Here is a 19,070-nt window from a genome sequence, read left to right as displayed (position 1 = left end):
TTAAACCAGAAGTTTTTGGAGGTTTATTTAGGTTTTTTTTTTTTACCAAAGTTAGAAAAATCTAGTTGACCGTTTCACCTGGTGAAGATTTGCAGCGGTCAACAGTTCCTGTGCATGTCGGCGTACACAACAATGCCTCTGACTGCCTTCACTGCCCCACTAACTAAACAGGCCCCCCAGTATCGGCAAAGATAAAGAAGTGAGATATTTTATTTTTATACCTCAGATGTCAAACGTTACTTCTACTGAACTGTGAAATACTTTCACACAATCAATTCCTTTTGATGATTTCCCTACAGATATAATGCCGTTGGCGTTTCTCATGATCTCCAATAAAGGATTCCGGTACAGAGACGGGCTTCTGTATAACCTTCCATGTGCCCTATACATTGAGAACTACCATCCTCTGCTACCTTAAAGGACCAGTCCACCTAACACCGATTTTTCAGCTTTTTACAGATGCCCAAGCAGTATACCAAATGGTTTCTTCTGTATCTCAAGCAGGGATGAGCTTGGATTTGGCTCTGGGTTCGGCCCCAAACCACGTTCAGCCGAACCTGGAGGTCTCAGCTGTCCGTGCCGGGCCAATGAGCTGTGGGTGGGGGTGGAGTGGAGAAGCTCGTGACATCACTGACCCAAGATGACCACTTGAGGTCAATGTCCATGACCTATAATGGCCAAATTAGGTCAATGATGTCACAAGCATCTGCGCCTCTTTGTCTATTTGCAGCTGTGGGGCGGGGAATGCCCACTATTCCTCCCACTGACATCAATGAGACACTATTCCTCCCACTGACACCAATAATGGGAGCTAGTCCTTCCACTGACATCAACAACGAGACACTATTCCTCCCACTGACACCAATGGTGGGCACTAGTCCTGCCACTGACACCAATTATGGGCACTAGTCCTCCCACTGACACCAATCATGGGCACTAGTCCTCCCACTGACACCAATCATGGGCACTAGTCCTCCCACCGACATCAACAACGAGACACTATTCCTCCCACTAACACCAATGATGGGCACTAGTCCTCCCACTGACACCAATGATGGGCACTAGTCCTCCCACTGACACCAATGATGGGCACTAGTCCTCCCACTGACACCAATGATGGGCACTAGTCCTCCCACTGACACCAATAATGGGCACTAGTCCTCCCACTGACACCAATGATGGGCACTAGTCCTCCCACTGACATTAATGATGGGCACTAGTCTTCCCACTGACACCAACGATGGGCACTAGTCCTCCCACTGACACCAACAACGAGACACTAGTCCTCCCACTGACACCAATGATGGGCACTAGTCCTCCCACTGAAACCAATGTTGGGCACTAGTCCTCCCACTGACAACAACGAGACACTAGTCCTCCCACTGACACCAATGATGGGCACTAGTCCTCCCACTGAAACCAATAATGGGCACTAGTCCTCCCAGTGACACAAGTATGGGGCTCTATTCCTCCTTATACTAATGACAGGCACTATATAGTTTGTTTTACCCCCACTGACCACCAAGCTTTAGGCCCCATTTGCTTCACTGACGCCAGTACATTTTCTACCTCCATTGGTCACAGTCTGGCCCCCTCTAAGGCCTATAGGACAGTAAACCGGCCCTCTCTTTAGAAAGTTTGGAGACCCCTGGTTTAAGGTGACAGCTTTGGTCTCTTGAGGAGTGCTGGAAGCCAGCTGAGATAAAGTGGTTGTAAAGCCTAAACATTTTTTACTTTCATGAATTCTCTGCATTAAAATAAAAAATGTTTAGGTAAAAGTATCACCCCCTCATCCTGCCAAGTACTTACCCAAGTCCTCACCCGATCCAGCACTGCGCCCGTCCATAGCGGCTCTCCCCTCTCACTTCCTGGTCTCACAGGCTTTGCTGTGGTAGTAGGACCTCGAGATAGCTGATATTTCATTCTGCAATACCAAAACTAGCTATGATGGAAGGGCGTCTCTGGGAAATCACATCGTAGAAGACAAATTAGGAAGAGTGGCCTTTCTTCTGAAAATTGTCACTTCTGTTTTTAAACATGAACGGAGAACAAAGATTTACTGTAAATAAAAGCAAAGCGTTCCCAAGAAGGGATCCATCACTTCGAGGGATATCTTCAGGAGGCCAAACATCTGCCAATCTGACCGAGAGACTCTCTAAACATGCTTACTGCCTGCAGTTTCAATCTGCAGCGGATGTCAATGTTAACGACACCCCAAATGCAGAAGCGTGCACCAAATCGCATGGTACAGTAGCAGCATGCAATCCAGTTGTTGTGTATCTTTTAAAGTAGTGCATGTGCCACCTCTGGTAAGGTCCAGTGTGATTCAGATCATTCAAATCGCACCGCATGTGAAATGCACAGGAATGCACAGCATGTTACTGTGTGATTCCTGGTGCAAATCGACGCTCATGCATGTCAATGTCATCCGGTCTCCAGTTGGAGGTGGAGAGCAGAGTCCTACATTGTGTGCGTATGCTCTGTTTTTGTGTTTTGTACAGTGTCTGGTTTTTTGTTTTTTTCAGTACGGGGAGATCAAGGCATGGATGTGGCCCCAAACCACCTGCTCTGTGAAAGTGATTGGCGGCTTCAGAACCACTGCTTCACTTTCACTTCGAAGCCAGGAGCCGGCTGAAGAGGCAGAGAACAAGCTGGTGGCTGTTATGTGCCATCAGCATGTGAGTAATGGTTCACTCACCTAGGGCTGTAAAAGGGCCCCGAGTCTAGGAGGCCACCAGAACCAGTAAACTTAGAGCATCTCTCCTTTTGTGCCTACAGGAGGACACAGGTTAAAACTCCAATGTTCAGTGCTGGTGGTGGGTTCATACGGTAATGATCAAGCAACTGGACTGTACAGCAAGCACGCAGGCAATTCAACGAGTCCAGGTGCCTATGCCAAGGAGCAGGTTATCTCACAACCAGGGGCGGGCAGACAGACAACTCATGGCATATGATCATACTATCCGTCATACCATTGATCATACCATATAATCATACCATCGGTCATACCATATAATCATACCATCGGTCATAACATATGATCATACCATTGGTCATAACATATGATTGTTCCATCAGTCATACCATATGATCATACCAATGGCCATACCATATGATCATACCAGGGGCGAACTGACAAGTCATGGGGCCCCCGGGCAATAGGGGATCATGGGGCCCCTGTGTCCTTGCCCAAACTCAAAAAAGCCTATGAAAAAGGTACCAGGGGCATCTCATGGGGTCCCCTACTGACCCTGGGCCCTCGGGCAGTGCCTGAGTTTCCAAATGGTCAGTCCGCCCCTGCTCACAACTCTTTGTCAGGCAACCAGGTGCTGAAGCCAAACGAATGGTCAGAGAGCCCATCTCCTGGGTGCTGAGCGAGCTATATACTGTAGACACTCAACAAAACATAGTGACTTTTCCCCATCTCAGAACATGAGCAGAGGTGCGTAAGGTGTCACCTACAGATAAGCTGCCCTGTCCTCAGTCCCCTCTATGTGAATCCACCATCTATTCTAAACACTATACTATAGGAAAAAATTAGGTTAATAAAATTGGTGGCGTCTCATTAGGGGCCGGCGGTGGGATCTGATTCTGTGTCACAATTGTAAATCTAGAAGCAGCAATTCCCAGTATTGGATCTGATTCCACAGAGACTGGTTAAGTTTCGACAAGGGTGTCTCTTTCACTCTTTTGTCTCGCTGTCATCTACTCTCTTGTAAGCTTTGCATTGACCAAGTTCTGTCTTTCTACAAGACCACCAAAGCTGAAAAACAAGATCCTTCATGACAGTGGATATGTTCCCCCCTAGGCGTAAGGTGCTGCAAGATGCCCGATGGCACTTTACTATAAGTTGTACGAACTGTCACCCACTCTACCTAGACAGATCTGGTATCCATCCGTGTGCAATTGGCCGTGTTACAGTTAAGGCTCCTATATGCTCTACAAGTCCGCTATACATAAAGACCGCCACTCGTTCTTGAGCTGGTACAATCTCCAGTATTAAAGAGCGGGGGTAAAAACCACAGATACGACAGTTCTACGTGTTTTGACCGGATATGGCCAATGAGTAAGGCCATTCCTTGCTGAAACCCACCAGCACTGTAGTCTGTGGTTTTCTCCCACTCTATAATAATGAAGATTGTACCAGCTCAAGGACGAGTGCCGGTCTTTATGTATAGCGGACTTGTAGAGCATACGGGAACCGTACCACGGCCAATTGCACATGATACCAGATCTGTCTAGGTTGAGCTCAATAAGTCCTATTTGGAGTTAGGGAGAGTGGGTGGCAATGGATCTTCTTGTATAGCATCCTACCTGGCTGGGGGGCAAGGTTCCTAGGCTCTCAGTGCTGCCACATACTAGAGGCGTAACTATACCCTGACGCGTTTCAGCCAGGAATGGCCTTACTTCTATGCAATGAGTAAGGCCATTCCTAGCTGAAACGCATCAGCAGCATAAAGATATTTGTACAAGCCCAAGGAGGTATGACGGTTTTTAAAGTGGAGTTCCACTCACTCTGTAAAAAAATAAAAGTCAGCAGCTACAAAAGCTGTAGCTGCTGACTTTTAAAAAAACAGCCACTCACCTGTCCCACGATCCTGCGTTGGCCCCCAGCACAGCCCGTTTCACCAGCCGTCCTGTATTCCAGGAGGCCGGCATCTTCAGTGTGGGCACCCGGCTGTGACAGCTTGCGGCTTCACAGCCGGGTGTCCACTGCGCATGCGTGAGTAGCGCTTCCTGAATGGCCCTGTCGTCTTCTGGGACCTGTCACGTGTCCCACAAGACTTCGGGGAGGGAAGGTAGGAGGACAACTTCCAATTCCGATTGCAGCGGAAGTGGGAGCGGGTATCTGTCAAATTCGTTCCCCCCAGCTCCCCAAAGGTGCCAATCCTTAATGGGGAGTGGGGGACCAATCTTTAAAGCGGAACCTCCCCTTTTGGGTGGAACTCCGCTTTAAGTATAGCATCCAACCTGAGAGTGGTCAGGCTGGAGTTAGAAAGCCTAGGCCCTCAGTGCGGTTACACAGTGGGTTATAACTTTTCTCCTTACACATCAGATCTAGATTTTTTTCCCCCTAAGAGTATGGCAGAACTCTGAAGAAGGGGGAAAAGACTAAATAAAAGTACTATCTGGCACCTTACAGTTATTTTTTTATTTTTGTAAATACAAATTTGCCCCAAAGAGCACCATTATGAACTTGATTTGGTGTTGAATTAAAATAACGAAATAAACGGGTGTGTTGATGAAAAAAAATTGCAACTGGGGACAAAACTGAATATTAGACTTTCTCTCCTGGTTGAATGTTTTTTATTCATATGGTTAGCCCTTCCACCTGGCAGTACTAGGGTCGTTGGTTCGAATCCCAGCCACGGCACCACCTGCGTGAAGTTAGCATGTTCTCCCTGTGCCTGTGTTGGTTTCCTCAGGGTACTCTGGTTTCCTCCCACACTCCAAAGACATGCTGGTAAGGTGAATTGGATCCTGCCTAAATTGTCCCTAGTATGTGTGCGTATGAATGTGAGTTAGGGACCTTAGATTGTACGCCCCTTGAGGGTTAGGGACTGATGTGAATGTACAATATATATATGTAAAGCGCGCAGTAAATTGATGGCACTATCTATTATATATATATATATATATATATATATATATATATATATATATATATATATATATATATATATATATATATATATAAAAATAAAAGTACCTGAAATAAATAAATTAAAATACACATTATGGTCACTAAACAATATAGTCAAAGTATTTATTCCCTCATCTGCTCCATCTAGTAGCTAAAATGAAGTATTTTCCTGATTGACTGTAGATTTGACCCAAACTGAGAAAATAGCCTAACAACATTTGATTTTGCCCTTACCCACATGGAATGAATGAATGTACATACAGATCGAACTGCTCTGTATACGGTTTTATAAATACACCCCGCAGTGTGTTAGAGCAGTGGAGCTTTGAGGCTTTAGCAGCTATGCGGCAACGGAAACCCAATAGTCTCAATCATGTGGCCAATAAAATATTAATTTGTCAGGTGGCATTTAGCTAGCTAGATTCAGTATATGAGGCATGTTAAAGGATAAATTCACCATTTAAATAAAAATAATAAATGCACAATTTTTTTTCAGATAAAAAAAAAAATGTGCATTTACTTTTTTTTTTTTTTTTTTTATAGAAGCCTGGAAAGCATTTCATCAGTGATCAGCAGATTGTTGGTGCCATGCGGGATTCCTGCAGACTGTCAGTGTAACCTGTCCGCCCATACATCATATATCATACATCGTACATCATATATCATACATCGTACATCGTACATCATACATTGTACATCATACATCGTACATCATACATTGTACATGCAGGCAGTTTTACAATGACAGGAAGAATCAATGAACTTCCTAGAGCGCTCAACAGCACCATGGTAGTTCACTAAGAAGTGGACAGATGCAAAGGATGTTGGTACTTGTAGTTCATTCACAGAACTCTGTAAATTAATGACGTGGCCATGTAGGCCGAGCCCTGTACACTTTTGCGCTCTTTTCAAAAAGTGACAGCTGGTACAGGAAACCTCTCCCCAGGTGATTGGATCTCTGAGCGGCTGCAGGAGCTGGAACATGTTACATGACATACACCTAAAAACAGGTGGAACGTGTTCCCAAAGGTGGACTTGTCCTTTAACCTCCCTAGCAGTCTGATTATGTCCATATTTCTGTGCTCAAAGCGGTACATTTTTTTTGCATGGAAATATTTTTTTTATTGTAGGCCTGTAATTCTTAGGAATAACTCACTGAAATCTGTCCGAACAAGAGTCTAGTAAACATCCCGGGTAGGATAAAATTTAAAACACGAAATCATAAATTATAATTTAATAAATAATCATAAAAAATAATAATATAATAATAATAAATTTAATTCAATAATATAATCAAACCAAAAACACTGAAATTTGAAATAGAGCGCCAAGTTCGCACATCGCTGAGCAAAGTCGCAGAATCGTTTTCAGTGTCTGATGATGAATTTCCCCCACGAATCATTATCACTCAATTCTGCAAGTGGTTCTGATTTACTATCGCTGTTCTCTAGCCGGTCTAAAACCGCTTTTGACCTAAAGGGACGCTTTTTGGACACCATGGACGTTTCTCAGTTTCCAGGGAGAAAGAACAGTAAAAATGCAGGCAGGGCGCCGGACAAAGCACTCGGGACAAAATGTATGTGAAATGGTTTGATACAGGAATGTTATACTATGTGATTTTAGTGTATTTAGTGAATGTCACTTTTCGTCATTTTCAAATTTCCCGCCAGTTTCATCCCTGTACGTCCCGACGTTGCAGGGGACAGAACACAGATGACAGATGCCGGCATCCGCTGGGGGACATTGCAGGAGGGCAGGACAAGGTAAGTGATCGAGAGATCCCGGAGCAACGCTGCAGTGTATTCCCAAGTGTAGCTCGGGGTTACCGCTTGTGGTGCTGAAACTTTACCCCGAGCTACACTCGGGAATACCGCCAGGGAGGTTAAATTGAAGTCACTAATGACTTGCTAAGTTATATCCATAATTCCAAACCAAAATTTTAGGGCTCAGACACTTCACAACGCGCATTACAACAACATATGGTAACATGCAGGAGATCTGGGTTGAGGTGCATTGCCTTAGAAAGTAAACTTTACTCCAATGCGCAACTACAGTGCAGATACCTGCTTCAGGCTCCATGCACACTGGCGTTATTCTAAGCTAAATGATGGAAAAACATTGCATAAAAAATGCTTGTAATAGTTTTTACAGTACATGTTGAGAAAAAAAAAAGAACAAATACAGAAAAAAGCATTTAGCGTATTTAGCGTTTTTTTATTGGAAAAACACTCCAAAAAACTCTACAAAAACAATTTTTTTTTCTGCTCCTGGAACCTGAACCTCAAAAAACGCTAAAGGTCTAAAGTAGTGTGCATGGATACATAGTAGAACACGATTTAGCAGAAAACAAAGCTAATAATGGCATCTAGGAGCTTTTAAAAACGCTAGTGAGTGCATAAGTGTGTTGGAGGTGGAAGAGCACTAAGGGGTGATACAGGAGCACCGTACACTTGTATACAGTAGTGTGACAACACTGGTCTACATGAAGTTCCTGCGGATTTAAAGGGACAGTTCACAATGACTGACATTATATTAAAGTGGAGCTTCACCCAAAAGGGGAAGTTCCACTTTAAGGACTGCTCCCCCGCTCCTCATTAAGGATTGGCACCTTTGGGGGGGGTGGCGGATGCCCGAATTTGACAGGTACCCGCTCCCACTTCTGGTCCGATCGCCTAGGCCAGGGGTGGGCAACTGTGGCCCTCTAGCTGTTGTAGGACTACAAGTCCCATGTGGCATTGCAAAACTGACAATTACAAGCATGACTCCCAAAGGCAGAGGCATGATGGGACTTGTAGTTCACCAACCGCTGGAGGGCCACAGCTGCCCACCCCTGGCTTAAGCGATTGGAAGGTGTCCTCCCTCCCTGTAGTCTTTTGGGACACGTGACAGGGGCCATTCATTAAGCACAGAGCTACTTGCCTATGCGCAGTGGGTACCCAACTGTGAAGCCGCAAGCTGTCACAGCCGGGTGCCCACGCTGAAGATGCTGGCCTCCTGGAATACAGGACGGCCGGTGAAATGGGCTGCGGGGGACACACCAAGGGACAGGTAAGTGGCTGTTTTTTAAAAGTCAGCAGCTACAGTTTTTGTGCTGCTTTTGTGGTGCTGACACAACAGCACCATTGCATTCATTTCATTGTTGCATTTTTCACTATTTACAAATAAAGAAAACAATAAAAAGTAAACATTCCTCTCTTACCAGTAGATTTCCTAGTGTGATCTGCTCCTTGCAGCCTCGAGTATCATTCCTGCAGTACATCTGAAGAGCCAACACTTCCCGCCGACAACAGTTATCCTTAAACACCTGCAATTCAAGAGATCCGTTTATTGCAAACTGATTTCCATTTTATAATCCGGGAACATAAATCCTCATCCCTGGTTGTGATATGCGTAGCGCTCGGGGAGGGAGCCCCGCTCCAGTTGCTGCCCAGAACTAATTCACTTAAGGGAAATCGAGGATTAATTTAGGAAGCGTGTCCCGCCATTCAGACTTGTTTATGAGTACTTTGTGAAGGGAGCGGACTTGGAAGTACATTTTTGTATTCGGGTTGCTAAAGAGGGATCAGAGCGCTTTCTTCCTCTGAAGGGCGAGTTAGGTTCTCACAGGGTTAAAGACCAACTCTGGGCACATGAAAGCAAACTCCCCTCCCCTCCGCAATCTTTGCGAGGATTAGATGCTCTTTTTACTTAATGGCAGAAGAATAACATGTAATAATGACCCTATGGTTAGCACTTCTGCCTGGCAGTACTAGGGTCGTTGGTTAGAATCCCAACCACGGCACCACCTGCCTGGAGTTTGCATGTTCTCCCTGTGCCTTGCACGCCCCTTGAGATTGCACGCCCCTTGAGGGTTAGGGACCTTAGATTGTACGCCCCTTGAGGGTTAGGGACCTTAGATTGTACACCCCTTGAGGGTTAGGGACCTTAGATTGTACACCCCTTGAGGGTTAGGGACCTTAGATTGTACACCCCTTGAGGGTTAGGGACCTTAGATTGTACGCCCCTTGAGGGTTAGGGACCTTAGATTGTACACCCCTTGAGGGTTAGGGACCTTAGATTGTACACCCCTTGAGGGTTAGGGACCTTAGATTGTACACCCCTTGAGGGTTAGGGACTGATGTGAATGTACAATATATATGTAAAGCGCTGCGTAAATTGACAGCTTCACTTGCTCAGTTCTTTGACTGGCAGCTGGTATTTTTTTTTTAAGGTGATCAGCACTGGTAGTCAACTAATCTACCACGCTGCAGGTTTCCTTTCATACTTTCAATGCCAAGGGTTTCCTAACATATTGCACCTCAGATGCTAAAGTTATTCCTTTTGGTTTTCAATTATAAGGAGATACCATCATTCATTAAAATTAATTACAATCATTCATTAAAATTAAAACATAGAAGGTCCACCAACATTCCAGAGCATCGGACAGTGGAGGAGGAAAGCAGCGGCTGGTGGGGAAGTGAGGAATAAGGTAAATATATCACCATCATTCCCTAGGTCAGGGGTGTCAAACTCCATTTCATCGCGTGCCATATCAGCATTATGGTTGCCCTCAAAGGGCTAGTTGTATCTGATGTAGACTAGATGTCCAGAGTACCCCACCCTCCATTACATCAGATATGAAGAATCCCACACCCTCCCTAACATCACCGTGCACCCCCTTTGGGGGCAGAGCTGGAAAGCAGAAAGTGCAGGGTCTGGAGGAGGACCGGAGGAGGAGTGGAGTCAGTTACCGGAGTCTGCTGAAAGCTGAGACCGGGGGAGGCAGAGATGAGGGGGTGCTGCAGCTGTACTGAGAGGTGCAGAATTTGGCAGAAGTTCTATTCTCCTCTCTGCTGCTGACTGCTGAGACAAAGTGGGGGTGGAGACAAGGGGGTACCTGCAGGAGAGGTGCAAGGGCCACATGAAATGGCCTGGAGGGCCGGATTCAGCCCACGGACCTGGTGTTTGACACCTGTGCCCTAGGCAAAATGATCATTTAACCCTTGCAGTGGGGAGTAGGACCCACTTCAAGGATAAATTATTTTCCTCATTGGAGTTCAGCTTTAAATGCATTTTTGTAAATGCACACAGTGTAAGCGCCTGGATCTGACTTGGCATCGGCCTATTGCAGCCCCCGTACAGAAAAGCTCAGCCTGGGAAACGAGATACACAAGCAGGTGATCAATTGTGCTGCAGCGCACCAACAAGGTAGATGCCGATAGGAAGAGAGAGCAGAGGGACAAAGAAATGAGCTCATCAGACTGCTGCTTCTCCTTCACTGTCCTGTCAAAGGCTGGGGGAGGCATCTAAGAGTTACCTATATGAAGTAGAGAAAAATCAGGTCTCCTGCCCTGCCAAATAGGACTGTGCTACATGGCAGAGCGGTGTAAATCTTAGAACTGGATGGACTGAAATACAAAGCCTTTGGCAAGTAAAACAGCTCTCATCTGTGTATTTACCATTTTGCGTGGAGTTCAGCTTTCATCATCTTTAATGTTTTTGGTAGTTACCTATTTATACGTTTCAAAATAATTTAGTGCAACAGCTTGATGTATGGAATACTTGAAGAAGATATATTTGGTGCCCAGAGAAACCGATAAGATTTGCCCTTCACTGGGAAAATGAAAGGGAAATCCGACTGGTTGTTATAAGCAGCCTAGACCATTCTAAATAAGTCCCGAAACTTCTGTATTTTAAATGTCTGGCTCCAGCCTCTTCTGAGGTGAAGGCGCCTACAGACACGCACAACCCCATCCAAGGAGCTAAGATCAGATTTCGACAGAAATATCCTGTAAACATGCATCCTGTTTCATACTTGGGACTTTCCAAACCTTGTCAACCCAGCTCATTTCAAAGAAACAATGCTGAAGATGTGACCTCTGGATTGCAAGGCTGTCGCCACTCCCTGCTTTTTCGCTTCTTAAATTCCCGCCATATTGAACTGTACTTCACCCAACTTCCATTCTTGCGTCATAGTAATTGTTGTATCTGTAGTTTTATAATTCCCCCACATTCTAGTCTTGTCTCCCACTGATCAAAGTTTGCTCATAAAGACCAAAAAGATGGGAAATTCCTGGACATTATGTCTATAGTGGTTGACATGATGGTTTGTCAAAAGTCAAGTAGGCCAATGGATTTTAGATTTTACACGCCAGCTCTTAGAACTCCGGGAAAATCTTCTTGAGTTCATCTTATACTTTCCTAACATTTTGACTCCAGCGTTAGCCTCTAAAGGTTTTTGGATTTTAGTTTCTGCTCATCTATTTTATCCACAACAGCTTCGACCTCCTTTCTACACTACCAGTCCTGGTGCCTTTCAGTTGCAAGATCACGCAGCTCCAGGACAGCCCCAGCACTCAAGTCATTTCTATTTATGGTACTTGACAATGGTATGTCTTGACTTCCTAAACCCAGTACTGAAGAAGTTTGACAGCAACAGCACTCTCCCCTCTCTACTGGACCCAGAACAAGCCTCTCATCCCTTGGTCCCTAGGCCCCCCCATGGACAACATCCCTTGGTCCCTAGGCCCCCCATGGACAACATCCCTTGGTCCCTAGGCCCCCCATCGACAACATCCCTTGGTCCCTAGGCCCCCCATCGACAACATCCCTTGGTCCCTAGGCCCCCCATCGACAACATCCCTTGGTTCCTAGGCTCCATCGGCAACATCCCTTGGTCCCTAGGCCCCCCCATCGACAACATCCCTTGGTCCCTAGGCCCCTCATGGGCAACATTCCTTGGTCCCTAGGCCCCCATCGACCACATTTCTTGATCCCTAGATTCCCATCAAAAGCATCTCTTGGTTCCTAGGTTCCCATCGAAAGCATCTCTTGGTCCCTAGGCCCCCATCGACAACATCTCTTGGTCCCTAGGTCCCCATCGACAACATCTCTTGGTCCCTAGGCCCCTATCGACAACATCTCTTGGTCCCTAGGCCCCCATCGACAACACCTCTTGGTCCCTAGGCCCCCATCGACAACACCTCTTGGTCCCTAGGCCCCCATCGACAAGATCTCTTGGTCCCAAGGCCCCCATCGACAACATCTCTTGGTCCCTAGGCCCCCATCGACAACACCTCTTGGTCCCTAGGCCCCCATCGACAAGATCTCTTGGTCCCAAGGCCCCCATCGACAACATCTCTTGGCCCCAAGGCCCCCATCGACAACATCTCTTGGCCCCAAGGCCCCCATCGACAACATCTCTTGGTCCCTAGGCCCCCATCGACCACATTCCTTGATCCCTAGATTCCCATCGAAAGCATCTCTTGGTCCCTAGGCCCCCATCGACAACATCTCTTGGTCCCTAGGCCCCCATCGACAACATCTCTTGGTCCCTAGGCCCCCATCGACAACATCTCTTGGTCCCTAGGCCCCCATCGACAACATCTCTTGGTCCCTAGGCCCCCATCGACAACACCTCTTGGTCCCTAGGCCCCCATCGACAACACCTCTTGGTCCCTAGGCCCCCATCGACAACACCTCTTGGTCCCTAGGCCCCCATCGACAAGATCTCTTGGTCTCTAGGCCCCCATCGACAACATCTCTTGGCCCCAAGGCCCCCATCAACAACATCTCTTGGCCCCAAGGCCCCCATCGACAACATCTCTTGGTCCCTAGGCCCCCATCGACAACATCTCTTGGTCCATAGGCCCCCATCGACAACATCTCTTGGTCCCTAGGCCCCCATCGACAACATCTCTTGGTCCCTAGGCCCCCATCGACAACATCACTTGGTCCCTAAGCCCCCATCGACAACATCACTTGGTCCCTAAGCCCCCATCAACAACATCTCTTGGCCCCAAGGCCCCCATTGACAACACCTCTTGGTCCCTAGGCCCCCATCGACAACATCTCTTGGTCCATAGGCCCCCATCGACAACATCTCTTGGTCCCTAGGCCCCCATCGACAACATCTCTTGGTCCCTAGGCCCCCATCGACAACATCACTTGGTCCCTAAGCCCCCATGGACAACATCTCTTGATCCCTAGGCCCCATCAACAACCGCCATCAGTCCATAGATCCAAATGACTTTCCAAGCCATAGCACCATCTCCTCCTAGTTACAGGACCCCCAGGCAACAACCTTCCTAGGATTCAGGCCCAATGGCCTTTGCTGCTTCCTTGATGCCACTTTATACTACCCAAAATTAAAAGTCCAAAATTCTCCTTAATACACGTACCCAAGCTATTTCTCTCAAATCACTTTGCCTTTTTCCTGTTCTCATTTCCTCCCATTATCTTTGATCTTCTCAGCTCTCCTCTACCTATATTGCGTTTTGTAATGTATTTACCTGTTCTTTCCATTTTAATCTCCAAGCTTTTTATTAACATTTCTCATTCCGCTTCCATCCCCAATCCCAAACTTTCTCTCTTCTCCATCACTCTTCTAACCAAGTTTACCGTCATGTAGCTCCCAATGCCTGCTCTGTGCCAGAACTTTGATATTAATAATAAAAAGCTGAAGTGATGGAAGAGTTAACACTTGCTCTGTAATTATACTTCTCTGCTTGGAGACTGAATGAGCAGTATTTTCCATCCAGAGCCTCCCACATTGGCGCCAGCCACCACTAAATTCTACTAGAGAGAGGAAGAAATGACATGCGGTACACCGTTCAGAGATACACAAATTACAACTGGAAACCGAGAAAGGTTCATAGAGGTGGCGATCCTTCATGATTAATTACTGCCTATACCTTCCATCACGAAGCAATCCTTACTGCCTTCCTCCATGTCTTGTGACACATCATCAATGCTATGTAAATACAAGTGATGTCATCATAATAGGCTATGATATCACTACTCACTATATATAAGCTCTACTTCACAGGTGTGACATCTCGAACATAAACCAGATGAATGTGAGACAGAGAAGTGATGTTGGGATGAATATACAGGCACAAGCAACTTCCAGAGGGATAGACAAAAAAAGACGGAAGGCTTCCACCCAGATAGTGACCAATGATGTAATCTCTATCAATTGAATATACGGATCAATTGGTCTATCAGGGGTGGAAAAATTATTATGGCACTCAGGATCCAGTTTGTCCACTTCCTAATTTTAGACTTCCTTCATTGGGGGGGTGTTACATGCATACATATCTATAGAGGAAGGTCCAAGACTAGGGACATGTTACATGAGATCACTATACTATTAGGACCCCTTTACAAACCACTATTCTCACGCAAACTGTTGCTCCAAGGGCCAAACAGGTTCCCAAGGGCCCTCAGCCTACATGTTGGGCAATAGAATACTATTTAGTCGGGCATCCATCTCAGGACTGGACATATTTAAAGAGCCAGGGGGCCAATGCTCCTTCACAAGGGTGATGACATTCAAACACCAGATTTCAGTGTTAAGAATAAGCACATTAGTGAGGCTGGGATGACAGGTGTGTGAGGACAGCGGTAGTGGCTCAGCCTGTATGAAGTAATGGCAGGCTGAGGGGAACGGTCACTGTTCTCACGTATCCACACACCCTTTGGTTACCTTTGGTTAGGGATGAATGTCGGAGCGTGGACACATCTCTCTGTGTCCAGGGTCGTCATCCTTTCTTATCTGCAGGTAACCATTGGCTGTGCAGATACATTAAAGCAGTGATGGCTCCTCTCAGCCGGTCATTACTTCATACAGGCTGAGCCGCCACTACTGTTGGCAGACAACGGTTACCCTAGCTGCCCTAATGTGGTGATTCTTACCACTGGTATCTGGTGTATGACTGTCATTACCCTTGTGAAGGAGGCCTTAAGGAGCATTGGCCAACTGGCTCTTGGAATTTGTCCAGTCCTGAGATAGATGGATGGATGGCTGGCTAGACAGTATCCTATTGCCAGATTTGTAGGCTGAGTGCCCTGTGAAACCGTTTGGATGTGGGAGCAACAGTTTGTGGAAGAACACTGGTTTGTAAAAGGGATTCTGAAAGCATAGTGACCTCATGTAACATGTCTCCAGTCTCGGACCATTTCCTATAGCATGTCCCTAGTTTCTAACCACACCTGTAGTATAATTTAACCATAGATGTGATGCGCTGCTGACAGTACACAAATAAATAAATCAATAATAATATAGAATATGCCATAATAATAAATATTCTTGCCACTTTAGGAAACAGTGAAAATACACACACAGAGTGAGTAAACAACTAATGTGTGCAAATACATCACCAATACATTTTTCTAAGCTCATAAAAAATAAAAATACCATACTAAATAATCCTGCATTAATAAAGTCCCACAAAATTGTACAAAAATATTTGTAAATACTTCCATGGGTCACGACTGTAATAACAAAAGCTTCAAGAGTGCTCTCTTCTCACCATGTCACTATGTTGCTCAAAATCAAATAAATCTTTCCATAGTGTAGTATTGAAATACAGTAAATCAGGCATTTATTAAATTAAGAACCATTCACATAATACAAGAATCAAAGTCACATGTACAAATGACTTCGGAAACACAAGAAACATGCTACTTCTGGTAAAACGTGGTGACGTCACCTAGCTCTGCCATACACCTTACGTCACTTGTCACATGGCTATCAGACTTGTCACGTGACTTTATCAGAGGATTGGTGTACTGTCAGCAGTGTAACACATTTATGGTTAAAATGATGGTTTTGATGTGGGAACACATTACAGCGGTAGCAGCACCTAAGTTGAGTTATAGTATTTTGCATTTTGGTAGCACAGGAGTTTGTTGTTTATTATTCACACCCCTAGTATGTCTACAGACTCCAGCCCCACCAGCCTCTTACCATTTCCTGTGGCATGAAACATACTGAATGATATGAATCCCCCTTTTGAAGGGGAGAACAGAGCTCAGACTGGACAATTCTCCTCTTTATTTGCTACAGGTACTTGTATAGCGCCATCATTTTACGCAGCTCTATGTATATTACATTCACATCAGTCCCTAACCCTCCAGGAGCTTACAATCTAAGGTCCCTAACTTACATTCATACTAGGGTCAATTTTAGAAAGGAGACAACTTAATATTATTTATTATTATTATACAGGATTTATATAGCGCCAACAGTTTGCTCAGCTCTGTACAATATAACGGGAGACAATACAGCAACAATACAGTTCAATACAAGAGGGATAGGAGGGCCCTGATCCTTGGAGCTTACAATCTAGGAATATCATGTGGAATGTGGGAGGAAACTGGAGAATCCGGAGGAAACTCATGCAGGCACAGGGAGAATATGCAAACTCCAGGCAAGGTAGTGCCGAGGCTGGGATTTGAACCGACGACCCTAGTGCTGTCAGGCAGAAGTGGTAACCACTTAGCCACTATGCTGCCTGCGAAGATCACGTGAGCAAATGCCCAGCCTCTTGGTCATGGCCAGCTTTGAGCAGCATTTTATCCCAGGGAAGAAAAGTATGCCAGTCCTTCTAGTACGCCATTTATCAAAACTAGGAAGGCTTTCAATGTCTTATCCTTCAGTTAACACTTCAGGATAGGTCCGCTTTAACAGATACAAAGCTGGCCATAAACTATGCAAATTTTCTCCGGTTCCTCGTGAAGTGGACAACATTCACTATGTGGATGGCCCTATTGGCCCTATCCTGCCTGACATGCTAGAAGCTGGATGGAAAATGTGTGGCCAAACAGCTGAGGCAGCAAATAGTCCTTCGGGGGCTGTGAGAATACAATGGGCACAGCGGGAGACTCGTCCCCATTCTGTACTGAATAGTGTAGGTCACACGTGTCAAACACAAGGCTCACCAGGCCTTTTCACCTCTACTGTAGCTGTGGCATCCCCCCGTTGTCTCTGCCCCCACCTGGTCTCAGCACTTGGCGGTGCGCAGAGCTGAACCTCTCTGTGGCTGCATGGAGAAGAGCAGGATCTGGTGGAGGAGTTCTCCACGCCACCTCCCTTCCCCATCTCAGCAGTCAACAGCAGAAAGGAGTACAGAACTTCTCCTACAGATCCTGTGCACCTCTGTGCAGTTGCAGCACCCCCTCGTCTCTGCCTACCCTTGTCTCACCATTTCAGCAGGCTCTGACAGCTGACCCCAGCCCTCCTCTGTTCCTCCCCCAGACCCTGCACTTTCTGCTTCCTGGCTCCACCCCCAGATTATTCCTAGCAACAGCACAAAAAAAAATCTAACAATGTATGGACAGCTTTAAGATTGCCATAGACCTTTTTTTTTTTTTTAATTTCTCAAATAATCCTCTGAAAATGGATCCAAGGTGGACTGCTTTTTGGAAGCGTTTGACAGGTGGTGAGGAGGCAATATGTTGCCTCCTCACCGCCTGCTTTAACCCTTAAAAGCCCGACCGCACCTTCCGAATATCACATGCTAAGTGTCAGGGGTACAGAACCCTGTGGGGCTGCACTGCTGTGCTTAGTTGGGTGGCCAGGGGCCAGTAAAACCACAGCTTAACCAACTGATTTTACCATCCCCCCTGCCACCCATGTTAACAAGCCCTTAAAGATATTCGCTACTTCTCACCTATCGCACCTGCAAGAGAAGGCAACATATCGCCAGCCATCAGCGGCGGACTAACAACTCATGGGGCCCCCGGGCAATAGGGGATCATGGGGCCCCTGTGTCCTTGCCCAAACTCAAGAAAGCCTATGAAAAAGGTACCAGGGGCTTCTCATGGGGCCCCCTACTGACCCCGGGCAGTGCCTGAGTTTCCAAATAGTCAGTCCTCCCCTGCCTGCCATATACGGCATGCCATTTAATTTTGCCACAGCAGCGGCCTGCGTACAGCATCATGCAGCTGTATTGCTCTAGTGAGGTGGGCAGCCATGGGGTGGTAAAACTCTGGTTCAACACCTGCTTTTACCGCACCCCAGCCAACCATGTGAAGAAGCCCTTAAAGATATCTGCTACTTCTCAACTGTGTCCCCTACCTGAGCAGGGTAGAAATGTAAGCAAATCACAAGACTGGATGAACAGAGTTACAAAATACTTTGGCAGATGAAACAAGTAAATCGATTCTTTCCAGTTTTGCCGATTGCTTGATGTTTCCCCTTTAATAAAAAGATTATAGGCTCATTGAATTCCTACGTCTGTCCAATCGCCTGCAAGACAGCCAGGCTGATCAATTCACTTCAAAATTGCTCGCCAACAGAAAACACAAGTAAGACGAGTCAATTAGGGAGAGGCCATTAAGGCTGAGATGATCAGCATGACAACCAAACAACCACGCATCTGGCACTCGCACTAATTGCTGCGCAGATCACAAACGCCAATGCTCCAGATGCACTTCCAGGTCAAATGGCGACCTCAAGGAAGCGGTTGTGCCGCTGTACATTTTACAGGGTCACGCGAAGTAAAAAAAAAACATCAGAGACGCTAAACCTACGCAGTGTTTGGCCAATTACAGTCACCGCTTAAAAGGTTCCCACAGAAAAGCTAAGCAATGTTTGGCCGACAATCCGATCAATGTGGCGCTTCGATGATAGAATCCCGTCTATTACAATTCAGCGCGAAAT

General features: G+C 46.2%; 1 protein-coding gene across 1 annotated transcript in view; it reads right to left on the bottom strand.

The window, feature by feature from the left end:
* TRAF3 (TNF receptor associated factor 3) overlaps positions 1 to 19,070 on the bottom strand; it is a 91,145-nt gene that overhangs the window by 35,272 nt on the left and 36,803 nt on the right. The window contains exon 4 of the mRNA XM_089661347.1: positions 8,844 to 8,948. Coding sequence (XP_089517473.1) covers positions 8,844 to 8,948 — 105 coding nt within the window. The remainder of the gene's footprint in view (positions 1 to 8,843; positions 8,949 to 19,070) is intronic.

The sequence above is a fragment of the Staurois parvus genome, unplaced genomic scaffold, assembly GCF_062004578.1.
Source record: "Staurois parvus isolate SC_StPar_1 unplaced genomic scaffold, SC_StPar_1.0 ptg001329l, whole genome shotgun sequence".
In the NCBI taxonomy this organism is placed as follows: domain Eukaryota; kingdom Metazoa; phylum Chordata; class Amphibia; order Anura; family Ranidae; genus Staurois; species Staurois parvus.
This window is presented reverse-complemented; position numbering and strand designations above follow the sequence as displayed.